Source organism: Miscanthus floridulus, chromosome 6 (genome assembly GCF_019320115.1).
Source record: "Miscanthus floridulus cultivar M001 chromosome 6, ASM1932011v1, whole genome shotgun sequence".
NCBI lineage: Eukaryota > Viridiplantae > Streptophyta > Magnoliopsida > Poales > Poaceae > Miscanthus > Miscanthus floridulus.
This window is the reverse complement of record NC_089585.1, coordinates 113,693,711-113,713,532: the sequence shown is the minus strand read 5'-3', so window position 1 is coordinate 113,713,532 and position 19,822 is coordinate 113,693,711. Positions and strand designations below refer to the sequence as shown.

Sequence of the window (19,822 nt, the reverse complement as noted above, 5' to 3'; positions counted from 1 at the left end):
CCTGAGTATCGAGGGTAGGAGGCCCTCGGCTACGTAGATCGTAGCCTTGGTCCGTCTTCTCCGGTGAGGTTTTGCCCCTCTTCCGAAGGCTTGAGTGCGGTAGGGAGAGGATAGAGAGTTCACGGTAGAATTCTTGATTGATTCCTCGGCTACAGCCGGATACAAGGCTTAATAGCCTGTTTTGCAAAACAGAAGGAAACTATCTCCTAAAATTAAGGATCTCCTCTAATATCCCAACTAATTCTATTTCCTATCTTAGCCACTATTTCCCTTTCCTTCCTCCAGAAGTTCGGGCGTGGCCCTGATAGCCGCGCGCCCAGCTGCGCGCCTCTGGTCCCTCGCGCGTCTACGGCGTGTATAGGGGAGGCCCCACATGACATCTCTCCCCCCCTCGACTTGCAGCTCGTCCTCGAGCTGGAATGAGGGATGCTTGGCTGTGAACTCCTCCCAATCTTCCCATGTAGCAGCAGACGCCGGCTGTCCCTTCCAGCGCACCAGCACTTGTTTGATGCCCCGGGCGAGGCGAGAGCGTACCACGCGCTCTGGTTCGGGCACTACTGCACCATGCAGCAGCTCAGGCAGCGCTGGAGTGGAGGTTGGAGGCGTGCCCACCCATTTCTTGAGGAGCCCCACATGGAACACATCATGTATCTTGGCTTGGGGTGGGAGGGCCAGACGAACCGCCGCTTCGTTGATGACCTCAGTGACCTGATAGGGCCCAAAGAACCTGGGCTGCATCTTCCCCTTTGGCGCCAAGGACATAGAAGCTACTGGCCGGTTGCGGAGGCGCAGCAGAACCCAGTCCCCGACGTCATAGGCCACTGCACGGTGTTTGTTGTCGTAGAACCGCTTCTGGATGGCCTGAGCTTGCTCCAAGCGATGGCGTACATCCTCCAGAAAGGCCTCGCGCTCAGCCATTGTCTTGGCCACAGCTGCCACCCGGGTGTCACCCTCTTCATAAGAACGGATGGATGGAGGGTGCCGGCCATACACCACCCTGAACGGGGTGTCACGGAGCGAGGACTGGTACGCCGTGTTGTACATGTACTCCGCCCAAGGCAGCCACCTGATCCAGTCCCGTGGGCGATCGCCGGTGATGCAACGAAGGTACATGGTGATCACCTTGTTGGCTGCCTCGGCCTGACCATCAGACTGGGGATGGAAAGCCGACGTCATATGCAGCTTGGCGCCCATGAGCCGCATCAATTCTTGCCAAAATGTCGAAGTGAACACCACATCGCGGTCCGAGACGATGGACTGTGGCATGCCATGAAGGCGCACAATGTCGGAGAAGAAAGCCTGTGCCACAGTTTCAGCGGAGTATGGGTGCGCCAATGGGATGAAGTGCGCATACTTGCTGAAACGGTCCACCACCGTCAAGATGACGGATTTGCCTCGAACCTTCGGGAGAGCTTCTATGAAATCAAGACCGATGTCCGTCCACACCGCTGTTGGGATCGGTAGAGGCAGCAGCAACCCAGCCGGCAGGAGATGCTCAGACTTGTTGCGCTGGCAAGTGGAGCACGCCCGCACAAAGTCCTGCACCACGCGGCGCATGTCGGGAAAGTGGACGTCCCGGCGAAGACGATGAAGGGTGCGCTGTACCCCTTCGTGGCCGTCCTCATGGACTGCGGCCAGCAGCTCGCGAAGCAGCGGCGACGACGGCGGAACGTAGACGCGGCCATCGTATGTGAGCAGGCCGTCAGTAATGGCCCAGGGAGCAGAGCGCGAGCCGGCGAGGACCTCCTCCTTCAGGGTCACAGCCGCCGGGTGGATGGCCTGCTCCTGGCGCAGCCGGTCGATGTAGTCGAAGCGGGGTGCGGATATGGCGAGCACCGTGCCCTCCGGCGTGTCGCGGCGAGACAAAGCGTCAGCCACCGCGTTCTGGGCGCCCGGCTTGTACTCGACGCCGAAGTCAAAGCCCAACAGCTTGCCCACCCAGTGATGTTGGGGGATGGTCGCAAGCCGCTGATCGAGGAGGAACTTCAAACTGTAATGATCCGTGCGGACTGTAAACCGGCGCCCCCACAGGTACGGCCGCCAGTGGCGTACAGCGTGCACCAGGCCGATGAGCTCGCGTTCATATGCTGCGAGGGAGCGATGTCGAGGCGCCACCGGCCTGCTGAAGTAGGCGATGGGGTGGTTCTCTTGCAGCAGCACGGCGCCAAAACCGTGCGTCGAGGCATCGCACTCCACTATGAACGGCTTGGTGAAGTCCGGGAGCGCGAGCACAGGCGCCGACGTGACAGCGGCCTTGAGCGCCTGGAACGCCGCCGTGGCCTCGTCCGTCCAGGAGAAGCCCTCCTTCTTGAGCAGCGTCGTCAGAGGTGCTGCGATGACGCCGTAGTCGTGGACGAACTTGCGGTAGTAGCCCGCCAGCCCCAAGAAGCCTCTAACCGCGCGCACCGACCGGGGCTGTGGCCAGTCCCGAACCGCCTCCACCTTGGCGGGGTCCATAGCCACACCATCAGCGGAGATCACATGGCCCAGGTACGCCACTGATGCCACCGCGAACGCGCACTTGGACTGCTTGACGAAGAGTTGGTGCTGCTGCAGTACCGAGAGCACAGCACGAACATGGCGCAGGTGGTCGGCCCAAGAGGAACTGTAGATCAGAATGTCGTCAAAAAACACAAGTACAAACCACCGAAGAAAGGGCCGCAGCACGTCGTTCATGAGCGCCTGGAACGTGGCCGGTGCGTTGCAGAGGCCGAAAGGCATGACGAGGAACTCGTAGAGGCCGTCATGTGTGCGAAAAGCCGTCTTGTGGACGTCCTCCGGCCTCATGCGCACCTGATGATAGCCCGACCGCAGATCCAACTTGGTGAAGAAGCGGGCGCCGTTGAGCTCGTCCAGAAGCTCGTCGACAACTGGGATCGGAAAGGCGTCCTTGATGGTGAGCGCGTTCAGCGCCCTGTAGTCGACGCAGAACCTCCAGGAGCCGTCCGGCTTCTTGATGAGGATGACCGGCGACGAGAACGCCGAGTCGCTCCGGCGGACGATGCCCTGGCCCATCATCTCCCCACATTGGCGCTCCAGCTCATCCTTGTGGGCTGCCGGGTACCGGTAAGGGCGCACAGCCACTGGAGCGGCGCCTGGCTGTAACGTGATGGCATGGTCGCGGGTACGCTGCGGTGGCAGTCCTGTTGGTGCAGCAAAGACGTCGCTGAACGCGTCGAGGAGGCCGTCGAGGAGGGGACTGTCCCCAGCGGTCGCCGTGAGGCGCGGTGCGCGCACCTTCGCCACATCAGTCCAGCAAATCGCCCGGCCTTGCCGAGTGAAGGACATGGTCCTGGCGGTGAAGTCCCAGACAATCTGTCCCAAGGTAATGAGCCACTGCGTGCCCAGAACCAAGTCATAGCCGGCGAGAGGCATGACATAGAGATCCACCAGGAAGTGTTCGCCGGCGACGGAGATCGGTGCCTGCCGGATAACGCCGGGGCAGCAGATGCGCTCCCCGTTCGCCACAGTCGCCGTCAGACGTGGACGTTGCTGCACTTCCAGTCCGGAGCGGCGCGCTGCCTCTTCGCCAATGAAATTGTGGGTGGATCCTGTGTCCAGGAGAGCCACCAGTGAGACCGCGCCCACGTCGACCGGCACCTGCATGGTGTCGCAGACCGGCACCCCCGCCACGGCCTGCAAGGAAAAGACAGGAGCCTCGGCATCCTGATTAGCAACTGCAGCGGCCGCCTCCTCCTCTTCAGTGATCGTGACGCCGTCCACGAAGAAGATGCGGCGGCAGATTCTATTATGGCCCCGTGTGTACTTCTCATCGCAGTTGTAGCAGAGGCCCAGGCGGCGACGTTCTGCTTGTTCTTCTGTAGACAGCCGCTTGATCGGCTGGCCGGCTGGACGCGCAGGCGCTGCTCCTATGGCTGGGGCAGGAAGCGCCGGCCGAACCGGGGGGGCCGGGAGCGCCAGGGGCAGAGGCCCTGGACCTTGCTGGGCGCGTGTGCCTCCTCTGCCCGGCTGAACTGCTGAGGCAGCCGCCAGCCGTTCCTGCTCCATGACCTCCACCTCGCGCGCCAAGCTCATGGCGACCGCTAGCGTCTGGGGATTGTGAAGGCGGACCTGGTTGCTGATCGGAGGAAGCAGCCCCCCGGTGAAGAGCTGAACCCTCTGCGCCTCTTCCAGTGGCCCCGCGCGCGGGAGGAGCGCCTGAAACCGGTCCTGGTACTCCTCGACCGTGCCGGTGCGCCGACACTGCGAGAGCTCGAACAGCGGCGCCGAACGCAGCGGCGGTCCGTAGCGAAGGTTGAGCAGGTCCTTAAAACGGCGCCACGTCGGCACCCCTTCATCCTGCTGCACTTGCATATACCACAGTTGGGCATTGTCCTCCAAGTTGTAGGAGGCCATCCACACCTTTTCTTCCTCCATTATCCGCTGTTGGTGGAAGTAGGACTCGCATCGATTGACGAAGACGAGAGGATCAGACTTGCCATCATAGCGGGGGAAGTCGAGTTTCTGGAACCGGGGAGGCCGATCGGTGTGATGCTGGCCGTCGGGCCCAGCACCCGGCGCGGAGGCACCCGAGGACGACGCCTTCTCCTTCTTCAGCGCGTCCAGGTCGGACTGGAGGGATCCAATCTTGCCCGTGAGGCCCTCTATCATCTTGGCGAGGTCAGCGATCGTTGGCTCGGCCATGGCAGAGGAGCGGGACTCAGCGGAGGTGGGCGATGGAGGTGTGGCAGTGGGGGCGATGGTGGCTGGAGGGTCGGCGGCTGCAGCAGATGAACCTGCCGATGAACTGGAGGTGGTGGATCGACGTGACCGTGATACCAGGTTGTCAAGGGCCTGAGTATCGAGGGTAGGAGGCCCTCGGCTACGTAGATCGTAGCCTTGGTCCGTCTTCTCCGGTGAGGTTTTGCCCCTCTTCCGAAGGCTTGAGTGCGGTAGGGAGAGGATAGAGAGTTCACGGTAGAATTCTTGATTGATTCCTCGGCTACAGCCGGATACAAGGCTTAATAGCCTGTTTTGCAAAACAGAAGGAAACTATCTCCTAAAATTAAGGATCTCCTCTAATATCCCAACTAATTCTATTTCCTATCTTAGCCACTATTTCCCTTTCCTTCCTCCAGAAGTTCGGGCGTGGCCCTGATAGCCGCGCGCCCAGCTGCGCGCCTCTGGTCCCTCGCGCGTCTACGGCGTGTATAGGGGAGGCCCCACATGACAGCCTGGCTCTCTGTTTTTTTAACCACTAGCCACACTCGAAACCCTCCTGTAAGATGTAAAGTTCAGAGCTTGTAAAGATTTATTTACATTCAATAAGTCACCCGGTTCAATTTATTGACAGAAACGAGTGCATTTTTCTTCCATGTACGTACTGTCTTGCAAACTTGAGCAGCTTCACTTTCGATTTGGGGGCGTGTACCGTGTACGTGAAGTCTGCGAGACAGTTTCTCTCCATCACCTTCGTAACCTCAACCCGCTCGGCAGCTGCTCCTATCGTTAGGTCGTGTTCCGGCGTTCCGCTGGCCGCCGCCAGTCTGGACGTGGCTGTAAATCCAACGAATGATTGATTGACGACTGACGAGTCAGTCACACACTCACACGGCATAATCGTTGCTTGCTAGTACCAAGTCATCGCGCGCGGTCGACTCGTGCACGTCGATTGCGATGCGAGCCCCGCGGACAGTAGAGAATTCTTCGTTGGCGATGCGTCGGTGACTCGGTGAGACCGTCTCTGATGGTCGCACGCGCTAGCGCTACGCGGCCACGGGTTGGACTGAAGCATAGATGAATCCGTGAACACAGTTTTTCCTGGGCAACTAATAAAACAGTTATGTGCTAAGAGGGTCATGCTAGCGCTCGGACGTCCATACCAATGTGCCTCCATCTGCACGAGTTTTTTCTTCTGATATTCCATACCAAAGAAAACACAAGGAAAAAAGAGCCATGCTAGCATCCAGACGTCCATCCGCATGCACGCTACTCATGTGCTGCTGCGCTTGATACGCCCCGCGCCTCCTCTTGTTTTTTTTGAACACGTGCCTCCTCTTGCTGATGCGCCTGCAGAGTAGAGCATGTGCGTGGGGCCCACCCAGCTGCATGTGAGAGAGAGAGGGAGCACAGCGCGTACTTATGTGTTGACCCGGTTGTATGCTGCACCGTGGGGGCCACGCCTGGTAGTGCAGGACGCGTGGTTCTGCGTCCGTTGGGTGCTGATCCGCTCTAGCGCTCTGCATGCGCGCATACACTTTAGGCGTATTTGGTTGAGACCCTAGGTGTCCTTTGCCTAGGAGGCAGGTTGCCTGGACGCTGCCTGGATGGCGTTTGGATGCAACCCTGAAACACTGCCTGCGCCAGGCAACGCTTCAAAGCCCAGGCGAGCAAAATCGTGTGCCTGGGTGCACCTGGGTTGCCTGGCCTCCAATCGTCTGTCATTCTACTATTAATTAATTAAATAATTATCCATCAAAGTACTATAGTATGTTTTAATGCCGTAAGGAACCTATTACTGCTAGTGCTAAAAGCGTTGCTGACTGGTAAAAGGATCTTTCCTATCCGACAAGACATTAAATTGCTGTTTTTTTCCTTTCATTGATATCGATGTTCATTTTATGGTTTAGGTTATGATTTTTTATTACTAATTTAAATCATTTATTTGTCTTCATATATATTATTTAAACAACATATATTAAATTTTTATTAGACAAGAAAGCATACTTTTATATATTTCTCAGACCCAGGCACCAACCAAACACACTTCTTTACACTTGCCTGGCTAGATAAATATCATCAACTTTTCAGGCAACACTTTTTGCTAGGCAAGTTACCCAGACTTCCAATCAAATAGGCCATTTGACAAGGGAATGTTAGCCCGTTTAGGTACTGACCGCTCGTTGCGTACACGTTTGATTGTTGGAGCTAGCCCACGTAACAGAGATAGGCGACGCTGGCTGTGTGCAGCGTGTGCGTGCTCGCGAGTCAGAGCACGTGGGAGGAGCACTTGCTGAAACATACTGTAACAAGGTAAAACAAATTGAAACATACGCTTGCAACATATGTGTATATGCGCTGCAACGTATGTAACATTCATATAAAACACTTGCAATATATGTCTGAAACAGGTGAAACATTGGGAACATACACTGCGACATACGCTTATAGCCACTGCAACATATGTAATATCCAGATGAAAATATGCAACATCCAAATGAAACAGCTGAAACATTTGGAAGATACACTTGCAATATATGTATATAGCCATTGCAATATATACAACATCTAAATGAAATATATACAACATCTGGATGACACATATGAAACATACACCTGAAACGCGTCGGCGTGGAGTTCGATGCCCATAGTCACCGGTCACGAGAGCAGAAAATGGCGCATGCAGATGTGGCCCCCCACGCTCCTCTCACGAATCCACAATGTCGGTCATTCTATCTCTTGGTCACCGGCATGCATGGGCCCCACGCTCCGCATGCACCCCACGTCGATCGAGTGGCCGCACACACTCCCATGCGCTGACCGTGGAAAGGACTGGTGCAAGCCCTGTGACTGCAACATGCGTCCTTCTTCTTTTTTTCTTGTTCTTTTTTTTCGAGATCGTGTATCGGCACGTTTTTCATTAAACAGGGTTTTTTTTCTTGTTCATCACGCCGCATGGCTCGGTCCGTCCTTAACCAAGCATTACCGAGGAAAAACGATCTTATTCAGGGGTATGGCCTTTTTGACATGTAGTGCTAGCATTCAGGATGTATATGTATATATGACCCAAAAGTCTAAGAATTTAAGAAGACAGCAGCTCAACATCAGGATGTATGCTAATTGACAGCAGCTCAACAAGTCGCGATGCCTCACCTTTCAGAGAGTCCGACTGCACCGCGACCCGCCGATAGCCAATTCTACGAGGCGAGACTCCGTGCAGGCGAATGATTCAACAATAGTAGGCTGCCAGTCAGCACAAGATCAAAGTAAGCACTGTAGGTTCCCTTTCTCTTTCCGTAATTTCTAAATTCTAAAATTGAGAATCAATCCGTTAGTTTATCTAAATTCTGATTTTGTGGATCGTCTAAAAGCCCATTCTCTGTTATATTGGTCTAAAGACTAATCATTGGTGTAGTATTTTGTACTCAGTCTCATTAGTTATTATAAGCAGTGACTGTGAGTTTTTATTTTACCAAGGGCCTCTGAGTTTTACTTCAGCTCCATGCCCTGGAAAACTCAGTGTAACACCCAAGGTGTTAAGCAAGATCATTACATGTGCATCTCAAATAAGTTGTTGATAGAAGGTGCATCCGTTTGTTGGATATTATGGCTGACAATAGGGGCTTTGCCCCTCCTGTTCATTCAAAATATTATGGCTGACAAGAAATGAATTTGTTTTTAACAAGTGCCAACCCAAAACATTTTTGCAGATATTGGTTACATCAACGGGTGCAGTTATAGCCATGTGAAGACAACAAGAAATGGGTCATCCAAGTTTGTCGAATCCTAGAGGCAGCCGCGATGCAATAATTTGCTTCTTTTATATGGCCAAATAATGTTAGAATTGAGTTTTGAGATAGACTTTCTTTTATATAGCTTACCGTAATAAGTGGTTTGATTCTGTTGGTGCAAGAGATGAAATTAGAAAAACACAGTTGCTCAGGTGCTCACTTTGTATACGCACAAGTTGGCCATCGGAACCACTCATACGAAGTGAATCGAGTCCTTCAGTGTACTGAACTAGAACTGACATGAAGTGCTTCGTAATATTAGCAAACTTTCTTAATTTCTGACATCGTGTCACTTGTCGGAGATAAAAGCAACAAAGATTCTACACCTGCTGCTATTATTTAATATTCATATAATTTTCTGCTGCTTAATCACACAAAACATACTGAAGAGGCCACCAAATTTACTCTACAATACACATTTCCCTAGTAGTTTAGGTTTCAATAAGGTGTCTTAGTCATAACTTCTATCGACCTTCAAGCATGGTGATTGTTGCACTGTCAAATATGCTGCAGTCTGGCTTGGTTGATGATGTGTCTGTTTCCATTAGAACTCTCCTAGCTGCAAAGCCAGGTTGCTTAGGAGTTGGCAGTGAGGTGGCATCAGGACTAGCTAACATCAGAAGCACCTGAGACATCAGTGGACGGTCGTCTGGATTCTCTTGCACACACAAGAGTCCAACTCTGATACACTTCTGTACTTCGTCTGAGTTGAATGATCCATTCATTCTTTCATCTGCTAACTCTATGCTCTTCTCCTCGTTCCATAAACTCCATGCCTGCAGAAAAAAATGGTTACCAGGTTTCAGAAGTTTTATTGAGAAATACAGCTGGTATTCACTAGATGAGGTAAGTTGTCTCACTTACATGGCCTAGAAGGCTTTGGTTGTTTGAATAGGAGTATACTCCTCTGTTTCTCCTACCACTAACAATTTCCAGCAATAATACTCCATAACTGAATACATCTGACTTGACAGAGAAGATTCCATCCATTGCATACTCCGGAGACATATAACCACTGTAAAAGAGCCACACGAATTTGATTAGTACTGCAAAATGTATTTGAATGATGATGAGTATTCCTTTATCACAACTTACTATGTGCCAACCACTTTTCGGGTATTAATTTCTGTCTCTTCATTGCCAAATATTCTTGCCATTCCAAAGTCTGAAATTTTGGGAGTCATCTCCGTGTCTAGAAGAACATTAGCTGCCTTGAGATCTCTATGGATGATTCTGTATCTCGAGTCCTGGTGGAGATAGAGTAAACCTCGAGTAATGCCTTCTATTATGCGATACCGCACTTGCCAATCAAGTACAACATTGTCTTTTTCTGTTGACATACAGGAGGAGGTTAATTTTTTTTGCTGTGGAAATATATCATCAAATGTTCATGGTGAGAAAAGATAGGTTGAGACTTATACCAAATAGGAAATAGTCCAGGCTCTTGTTTGCCATGTACTCATAAACAAGCATCCTTTCTTGTCCACTAACGCTGAATCCAAGAAGCCGAACAAGATTGCGATGCTGGAGTTTGGCTATCAACAAAACCTCATTCTTGAACTCATCAAGACCTTGTGCAGATGTCTTTGAAAGTGTTTTCACTGCGATTTCCATTCCATCCTCGAGTTTACCCTGCAATATTGATTGAAACTATTCCAATTAGCCATGCAAGGGCTGGAGTTCAGGAGTTAATAGGATACTAAAAAAACTAAAAAGGGGCATTGGCATCGTTTCTCTTCTGGTTCATTTGGGATAAATATGCAGAGTTGTGGTGGTCTCAAACAAGTAGTCTAAATAGTTTCCTTTAGTTGCTTTAGATCATGAATTTTGTTGGAAATCAATTAGCATCTTGATCCCACTTTTTTTTCCTTGTTAGAAAGGAGTTGCTATAACTCCGCCTATGGTGGGGCGCCTTTGGTGTCCCAGCATAGCAGGTCCCAAGCCCTGGTAAAGGAGGAGGGTTGTGTTAGGCGTGGCGAGCCAATGTAAAAACCTAGCCACTTAAATGGAGATGAAACCCGAAAGAAAATCGTTGGGGCGTAACCCTCTTAGCGACGCGCCATATCGGAACCCGGGTATGGTGTTAAATGGGCAAGGGCCGGGTCGTCACCCCCGTGACGCGCCGTGTCGTGATCTGGGCATGGTGTCAAGTAACCAAGGATCGGGTCGTCGCTTCCTTAGTGGCGCGCTACATCGGCGCCCGGGTGTAGTGAAAAATGAGCAAGGGTCTTTGCATCAGAGTCGACGGGTGCGAAGGGTAAGGAAGCTAGTCGAACCAACTAGGATCCGTTTAGGTAGTTGGAATGTAGGGTCACTTACAGGTAAGTTAAGAGAATTAGTTGATACCGCGACTAGGAGGCGTGTAAATATATTATGCGTTCAAGAGACTAAATGGAAGGGTCAGAAGGCGAAGGAGGTGGACAATACAGGTTTCAAGCTTTGGTACACAGGGACAGTTGCGAATAGAAATGGAGTAGGAGTTTTGATTGATAAGAGCCTCAAGAATGGTGTGGTGGGAGTGAGAAGGCAAGGAGATAGGATTATCTTAGTCAAGCTTGTCGTTGGTGATATGGTCTTGAACGTAATTAGTGCGTATGCCCCCCAAGTAGGCCTCGACGAGAGTGCTAAGAGACAGTTCTGGGAAGACTTAGATGGTCTGGTTAGAGCTATACCTAGTAGTGAGAAGCTTTTTATAGGAGGAGATCTTAATGGGCATGTAGGTACTACAAGCGCAGGTTTCGAGGCAGTTCATGGAGGTTTTGGGTATGGTAGTAGGAATCAGGAGGGGGAGGAAGTTCTGGACTTCGCGGTAGCTTTTGACCTGATGATAGCCAACACTTTCTTTAGAAAGAGAGAATCTCATCTAGTGACCTTCAGTAGCGGACAACACTGTAGCCAGATTGACTTTGTCCTCGCAAGAAGAAAGGACAAACGAGCATGCTTGGATTGCAAGGTGATACCAGGGGAGTGTGTTGTTTCTCAACATAAGCTTTTGGTGGCAGATTTTCGTTTTCAGGTGCGTGCCCGTAGGGATAAACAAACTAAGATTGAAAGAACAAAGTGGTGGAAACTGAAAGGGGAGACGTCAGAGGTATTTAGGGAAAGGGTTATCAAAGAGGGCTCTTGGAAGGAAGAAGACGACATAAATAATATGTGGGACAAGATGGCAACCAACATTCGGAAGGTAGCCTCAGAGGTGTGTGGAGTAACCAAAGGAAGGGGACGCGAGGCTAAAGATACTTGGTGGTGGAACGAGGAAGTCCAAAGGGCTATTAAGGAGAAGAAAGAATGCTATAGACGCTTGTACCATGACAGGAGTGTGGACAACATAGAGAAGTACAAGGTGGCAAAGAAGACTGCAAAGCGAGCTGTAAGTGTGGCAAAGGGTAGAGCGTACGAGGATCTTTACCAACATTTGAGTACGAAGGAAGGAGAGAAGGACATTTATAGGATGGCTAGGGTTCGTGAGAGAAAGACACGGGACTTCAACCAAGTTAAGTGCATTAAGGATGAAAGGGAGCATCTCTTGGTAAAGGAGGATGAGATCCGACATCGATGGCAAGAGTATTTTGACAAATTGTTCAATGGTGAGAATATGGACACAACCTTTCAGTTGGATGACTCTTTTGATGACACCAATAGGCGCTTTGTGCGGAGAATCCAAGAATCTGAGGTCAGAGAGGCGTTGAAAAGGATGAAAGGAGGTAAGGCGATGGGACCGGATGGTATCCCAATCGAGGTGTGGAGATGCCTCGGGGACATAGCTGTAGTATGGTTAACCAAGCTGTTCAACCATATTTTTCGATCGAACAAGATGCCTGATGAGTGGAGGAGAAGTATATTGGTACCGATCTACAAGAATAAAGGGGATATTCAAAGTTGTACAAATTACCGGGGAATTAAGTTGATGAGCCATACTATGAAGCTATGGGAGAGAGTTATCGAGCATCGCTTAAGAGCAATAACGCGGGTCTCTATGAACCAATTTGGTTTCATGCCCGGAAGGTCAACCATGGAAGCCATTTTCTTAATAAGACAAGTTATGGAGCGGTATAGGGAGAAGAAGAAGGACCTACATATGGTTTTTATTGACTTGGAGAAGACTTATGATAAAATACCAAGGAATGTTATGTGGTGGGCTTTGGACAAACATAAAGTCCCAACGAAGTACGTCGGGCTCATTAAGGACATGTACAGTAATGTTGTGACTAGAGTTCGAACAAACGATGGAGACACGGATGACTTCCCGATTAAGATAGGACTACATCAAGGGTCAGCTTTGAGTCCTTATTTGTTTGCTTTAGTGATGGATGAGGTCACAAGGGACATACAAGGGGACATCCCTTGGTGTATGCTTTTCGCGGACGATGTAGTGCTAGTTGATGAAAGCCGGACAGGAGTGAATCAGAAACTGGAGTTATGGCGGGAGACTTTGGAGTCTAAAGGTTTTAGACTTAGTAGAACTAAAACTGAGTATATGAGATGTGACTTCGGCACTACTACTCGGGAGGAGGAAGATGTTAGTTTGGAAGGTCAAGTAGTGCCTAGGAAGGATACCTTTCGATATTTAGGATCAATGCTACAGAGGGACGGGGATATTGATGAAGATGTTAGCCATAGAATCAAAGCAGGGTGGATGAAGTGGCGGCAAGCGTCTGGTGTCCTATGTGACAAAAGGGTACCACAGAAGCTAAAAGGCAAGTTTTATAGGACGGCGATTAGACCTGCTATGTTGTATGGTGCAGAATGTTGGCCTACGAAAAGACGACATATTCAACAGCTAAGTGTCGCGGAAATGCGTATGTTGCGTTGGATTTGCGGTCATACAAGAAGGGATCGAGTTCGGAACGATGATATACGTGAGAGATTAGGGGTAGCACCAATTGAAGAAAAGCTTGTCCAACACCGGTTGAGATGGTTTGGACATGTGCAACGGAGACCTTCAGATGCACCGGTGCGTAGTGGAATCCTAAGTCAGGATAGTAACGTGAAGAGAGGCAGAGGAAGACCGAAGTTGACTTGGGTAGAGGCAATAAAAGGAGACTTGAAAGGATGGAATATACCCAAAGACTTAGCCTTAGATAGGAGTGCTTGGAAGACAGCTATTCATGTGCCTGAACCTTGATTGCTTCTGTTGGGTTTCAACTCTAGCCTACCCCAACTTGTTTGGGACTTAAAGGCTTTGTTGTTGTTGTTGTAGAAAGGAGTTGCTATATTTTAGGTGCATGATTTTTTGAGAATATTCAGACAACAACTCATAAGAGACAACTATTACAATTAAAAGGACAACTCACAAGAGACAGAGAACAATTTTTTCAATGGCCAAATAATGACAAAATTACATGTTGCCTAAATAACAACAAAAAAAACCAGGCACCTGAGATATAGGAGAATTGTAAAAGAAATGTTAGCATGAATATGCATATCTGACTCTGTTCATATAGATTATAGAGTTTCACCTTATATACTGGTCCAAAGCCACCTTCTCCAAGCTTGTTGTTGATCGAGAAACCATCCGTAGCAGCCGCAATTGTCCCCAAATCAAATATTGGCAGTTCCAGGTCATCATCATGACTGCTCCCCTCGTACCGACGCCCGGTGCTGCGTGAGCCACTCCATTTACTTGATCCTGTTACATATTGCCATGTAAAAGCCAGGACAGCATCAAGAAACATATATAGTCGTTTGTCCCTTCTGTTCAGGTATTTGTGTCTTTCAGGCAAAGTGTGATGATAGTTTAGTGCGTGTTGTTACCGGCTGTTCTTGTTAGCCTTCTCCTTCTTGACCAGATGAGGAGAGCAGCAACTGCTAGAAGAAGCGCCAGCACCGCGACGCTGACACCAACTGCGATTTTAATGCGTGCCTCCCTTGATTTAGCTTCTACATCTGTATAAAAATCATGCATGAATGTTAGTACTCTCAGCATATATATTGACCTAGAGGAAGGAGGCCTTTTCCAAGTTCTTTGTGTTATAAACGGTTTTTCATACTAATAAGAAAGTCTAGTAGATGAGGGAGATCGTTCAATTCGGTTTTCTGCATGCATCATGTGACTGAAGGGTGGATCCAGACGAAAGCACTGTAATGGCATGCGATATATTCTTGGATGAGACATGCCAAACTAGCATCACATGCCCGCTGCGTCAACAATCAAGCGGGGACGAGATCCGTTGGCATGGGACCTTGGTTTCGCAAATGGAAGTGATCATCGGCCAAGTGGGTCTATCTGTAGGATCGAAATGGTTGGTGGCCTTTTGTGATTTGGGATGCGCTAGAACACGGCGGCCCCAAATTGCCTGCGGGGGCGCTATTGCTTGGTGAGATGCTACTGCTAGCTGTTGGCCTTGCCTTACTTGCTACTATAAGCAATTCGTGCATGGACCCTCATCGTAGATCTGTCAGCTGATTCAGGTCTGCATCATCACTTCGTCAGCGCATCCGAGGTCCTTTCCAGAGTGAGGCAAGACCGGAAAGGCCCTGCGCCCTCGGCGTGCTGCGCCAGCCGTCCAACCAACAGAACACCGAGCAAAACTCATGGAGCGGCAGGAGCGCGCGTGTCCCAGCTCGGCAGCCTCCGACGTCCAAGGGCAGAGGCCGAGGCCAGAGGCGCTCGGGCGCGGCTGCCCCCTGCCGCGCCCGCGCTGCTTGCCCGTGTCGTACGGAGAGTGGAACGGAGGTGGCCTGGCGACTGGCCGAACCCCGAATCTCCCGTAGATTCGCGCACGCCGACCGGCCGACGACGCCCCGTTCGCTTGGCAACGGTAAATCAGTCCACGTTACTTTCGTTCGTGGCTTATCAACTAAACGAACAGGTCACGGTGCGAGGGACCGACCCGTGGGGTTTGACGTGCATGTGATCTGCTTCTGGCCTTCTCGGAAAGCATCAATCAGCGCCGGGCCGGCCCCATGCGGCCGTTTGCAGTGCGGTGTGGGCCCAATACGCTGCAGAATCGCGAGCGTTCCAATCGATTTGGGCTCCACGGAGGAAACAGTGGTTCGAGAAAAAAGGGGTAAAGTTGAGAAAATATCTAAAAGGTGCTCCATAAACTCTACTCTACTCTATGGTGAAGTTAGAGTTGGTGGAGTCGTCCAAACATCCTATGCCTTGACAGAAACGTGGAATGCATGTCAAATGGGACGGGGCAGTCTTTCGGCTCGCTCGGAGTCCCTAGTCGGAGAGTTCGTATAGTTACTGGGACTGGGCCGTCGCGTAGCCCGACGATTCTCTATGGAACGCTTACCACGTTTATCCGCTTTCCTCCTCCTTGATGATTCTTGTTCACATGACTGATGCTTCGACTTCTGCCCCATCTGTCACCTAATGATAAAGGTTAGCTTATCTTGTGGATCTATCAGTGTTCATCACCTCCCACTGTACCCTCTCCGAAACGAGATTTCACCTACCAGCACCAGATTCTTCTTGTGCCCACAAGTTGAGCTGTGCTCCGGTCTACAGAGTACAGAGGCTTAAAGGCAACACCCATGCAGGACCAGTTTTCTATTTCAGCCCTCTCGCCACTCATACAAGTACGTACGTGTGCAACAGTCGTCCTTCTTTGAGCAGAGCGCACCCCGAAAAGCGATATTTGCCTGTCGCTTTTCGGCTTTCGATCAGTGGATGATAAAAGGAGGAGTACATGTCACTGCGTCAGAAACTCAAAAGGGTCCTCACATACTAACAACCATGTGTTTGTTTATACTGTAATATTTTTGTATAATGGGTTAAAAGTTTTCATAAATAGTTTAGCAACTAAAGATTCCTCTAAATATAAAAATCTTCATATGTTTCTTTAAAAGGTGTCATTCGGGAAAAAAATTATCAAAGAGAAATTAGAATGGAGATGCGACTTACTATTTTTGTAGTAAGCCAAGAAACCCTTTAAATCTCCAGCCATGGCATTTAAAATGTCACCTCTCAAAAGATTGATGTCAGGTTACTATGGAGGGTAGTTCACATGATGCTAGGTCTTAAACCACCTCTGAACAAGGGATAATATTTTAGATCCTTTTTTATTAACAGGTGTAGCGGTGAGCTATTGATCTATCTAGCTGACAAAGATCTAAGTTGTTTTTGACAGATGGATGACGACTTGAAACTCTTTTACGTGTTCTATTCAGGGAACACATTGGCTTCAGTTTTTGAACGCAATTACAATAGCCTAAGTAGCAGAAGAGATGATGTTGCAGGTAAGTAGCAAGCTAGAGAATGTGGCTATGAGTTTTTTAGCATCCTTTGAATTCCATTTTATTTCACTGATTGAGTAATAAGTGTGATTTGTTGTGTAAATTCCGTCTAGTAATTATGATTTTATTCTGTCAGTACGATGTGATCCTCGTAATAATATGTTCTGATTCCTCTATTTCTATTTAGAAGAAGATGAAGCTAGATGTTCTTTCTGTTGTCCAGAAAATGAGCGTTAATTAAGAGAAACGAACTAGCCCATCAGTACACGGGTGGCAGGTACTGGAAGCCTGTGCAACGAATGGTCTACATGCCTCACGTGATGCACGGTATTCCACGGTGAAGTCGCACGTCCAGACTCAAGAGTCTACGTGCCTCGGCCCTCAGGTGATGCACGTATTATTGCAGCTGCAGCAACGGCGATCAACAACCAAACAGTTCCTATGATATTACCATTGACCTTCTGGCTTTTGCTGCAGCCAAAGCTTACTGCTTTCGGTAGTGCTCAACTTTTGGAAAGTACTCGAGGGGACGCTCAACGAGGCCGCTGTCTCACTGAACAAAAGCTCTTTTTTTCTTTTCTTACCTTTCTCCCTCTCGACTATTATTGCACGATCTCAGCATCTAACAGTCTCACATTGTTGGACATAAAGGAATTGAAGGGTACTGTAACGAGGACGGGTTAAAGCGTAAAGATGATCGCTCGTGGTGACCAATTCGGCATCTCGCAGCAGTCCCTCCAACTCCAATAAAAACGGATAACACATGGCCTCCCTCCATCTCTCCATCAGCTGAATCAGGACGCCCTGCAGCTCGGTGCCTCTCGCCGTCTTCTTTGCGGGACAGTGGTCACCGACGGCGATTAGCGGAAAAAAGGTGGGGGCAACTCTGTTCTAGACGGACTGAACCTTAGCAGCCTTGTTTCCCAAAAAGAACGGGAACGAGAATTTAGTGTCATTTTATAACGTAGGAACGTAAATATTTTCTAATCAGGAACGTGGATGTCCCGGAACGAGGAACGTGGCCATATTCGACGTTTCCGGCTGGTAAGGACTGAACAACGGTATTGATACGAATATAGGAGATCCCATGCAGCGAAGCATGGTACTACTATTACCAATGGTGGACGTAAACTACGTATAGAGACACCAACGCATAGTGGACGTACAGAGGGCGGTGTTCGTACGTACCGAGATCCGCGGCGGCGAGGCGGACGAAGAGGTCCTGGCCGAAGTCGGGGTACACGCGCAGGTCGGTGAGCCCCGTGGTCCACATGACGCAGCCGGAGCCGGCGCCGTTGCCGCGCCCTCCGCCGGCGCCGACGCTGACGTTGGCGCTGGCGTACGCGGTGCAGGAGCAGTTCCGGAGGCACGCCTGGCGGCACTGCTCCAGCGTGAGGCTCCCGTCCACCGCGCTCCGCTCCGTGTCGGGCACCTTGGCGTGGCGCACCGTGATGAAGCCGTCGGTGCCGTTGCGGCAGTCCAGCGGCGTGGTCCGCACGCACCCGTCGCGCCCGTCCCGCAGCGCCCACGCGGCGGGGGTCTTGGGGGTGAAGCCGTGGAGGCAGGAGCAGACGGGCATGTTGTTGGTGTCGCACACGCCGTTGGGGCCGCAGGGAGACACCGCGTCGCACTGGTCCTTGGGCGCGTACCAGTACAGGTTCCACGCCCGCGCCGCCTCCACCCACGTCGAACGCTGCAGCAACCCGTAGTTCCCCGTGCTCACGACGCCCAGGTGCGAGATGATCGACGCGTTGTGCACCTGCATCGTCGTCCATATATAATGTGATGATGGTTACTTGCATCTAATAAGCAACCAAATGGAACTAGGTGTTGTTCTTGCGTACCTGGAAGCTGTAAGTTACTTCATGCGCATCGTTTATGAAGCTGAAGGTGAAGCCGGAGTAGGTGGCGGTGTCCGGCACGCCGGTGAACTGGACGCCATCCCAGGGGCCGGAGCGCCAGACTTTCTCGCCGCCGTTCCAGATGAACACCTGGGGGTCGCCGTTGGTGTCCATCACCATGGCGACGGGGCCCGGGGAGGGGTCGGACGGGCTCTTCCACGACGTCAGCGTCCTGTTCTTCCTTTTCACGTAGTCGATCCCCACCTTCATCTCCGGGAGCATCGTGTCCGTCGGGTAGTCGAACCCCTCCCACGCCACGGCGCCGCCGACGCCGTCCGCGAGCACCAGGTTGCCGTTGTCGAGGATCTGGGCGGTGGGGCTCGCCAGCCTGGACGCCGGCTGGACGGACCACACGACGGTCTTGTTCCCCGCGGCAATGGCGAGCGTGCCGCCGGCGGAGACGGAGAGCGTGGCGCCCGGGTTGTCCTCGACGGCGCCCGCGATCGGGGCCTCGCGGTTGGCGACCCACACGACGGTGCGGAGGGAGACCTTGTTGTACCACACGCAGAGGTAGGTGCTGTTGGCGCCCGGCGGGGTGAAGAAGCCCAGCGCGAAGTTGCCCTCGCCGCCCGAGACCAGCGTCTCGTTGGCCGCCAGCGGGCTGCCCGGCGTGATGGTGTCCCTCGCGGTTGCGGCGTGGCAGGTCGCGAGGTGGCGGAGTAGGTAGAGGAGGACGCACAGGAGCGGGGACGCCATTGCTCGGCGCGGATGTCGACGATGGGCCGCCAGTGCCTCCGCCGCCGCGTTGGTACCGAGAGTGGCGTCTGTCATGCACGTTGGCGCTTTGGACGGGAGCTGCAGGGATAGAGTGGTGGTGGTGAATGTCGTGGAGTGTGGAGTGGCAGCCACCGGCCAGGGGGGCGTGGCGGCTTATCCCTGGACACATGGACAAGGAGCCGAGGGCGCCTTTTTGTGGCTCAGGTGTTTCTGCATCACTATTGCATGTGGTTTTCAGAAGCAAATTCAATTACACTCTTCCTGCACTTCAGGTGCCTGAAAATTGCTGAGATTTCAGGCGACGGGAATTTCAGATTAGGGAAGGGACTCCTGGATGATGAGGGTATTTCTGTACTTGGCAATTCTTGCAACCATCGAAAAAACATTGTAATATAGACTAGACTAGACACAGACACTTCTGGGCTTGATTTTTATTGACGGCCTCAGAAATAACAACTCCCCAAGACAGGTAGCAGTAGGCCAAGGGCGCAGAAAGTTACCGTTGATTTCCCATCAATCGTTTCATGTTGGTGGCCTGTGACGAGGCCAAATTTCAGGCACCTGATTAAT

General features: G+C 51.2%; 1 protein-coding gene across 2 annotated transcripts; it reads right to left on the bottom strand.

The window, feature by feature from the left end:
• Window positions 1-8,685: 8,685 nt before the first annotated feature.
• On the bottom strand, window positions 8,686-19,777 carry LOC136456628 (receptor-like serine/threonine-protein kinase SD1-8). 2 transcript variants are annotated; one of them, XM_066456556.1, is made up of 8 exons: window positions 18,479-19,744; window positions 17,823-18,393; window positions 14,205-14,336; window positions 13,910-14,079; window positions 9,872-10,082; window positions 9,546-9,780; window positions 9,315-9,465; window positions 8,686-9,226 (listed from the first exon to the last, which is right to left on the bottom strand). In XM_066456556.1, exons 1-8 carry the CDS (start codon window positions 19,304-19,306, stop codon window positions 8,915-8,917), a joined length of 2,610 nt encoding a protein of 869 aa, XP_066312653.1. In that variant the 5' UTR covers window positions 19,307-19,744; the 3' UTR covers window positions 8,686-8,914. The 2 variants fall into 2 exon arrangements, with proteins under 2 accessions (XP_066312653.1, XP_066312654.1); XM_066456557.1 differs by lacking the exons at window positions 8,686-9,226; window positions 9,315-9,465; window positions 9,546-9,780; window positions 9,872-10,082 and adding an exon at window positions 13,720-13,827 and having other exon boundaries at window positions 18,479-19,777.
• Between the last annotated feature and the right edge of the window lie 45 nt (window positions 19,778-19,822).

Coding starts and splice junctions, on each gene's coding strand:
- LOC136456628 (XM_066456556.1), bottom strand. CDS start 19,306: ATGACAGACGCCACTCTCGGTACCAACGCGGCGGCGGAGGCACTGGCG. Junction 14,080..14,204: donor AAGGCTAACAAGAACAGCCG/GTAACAACACGC, acceptor AATATGTAACAG/GATCAAGTAAATGGAGTGGC. Junction 9,781..9,871: donor CCTGGACTATTTCCTATTTG/GTATAAGTCTCA, acceptor GTATGTCAACAG/AAAAAGACAATGTTGTACTT.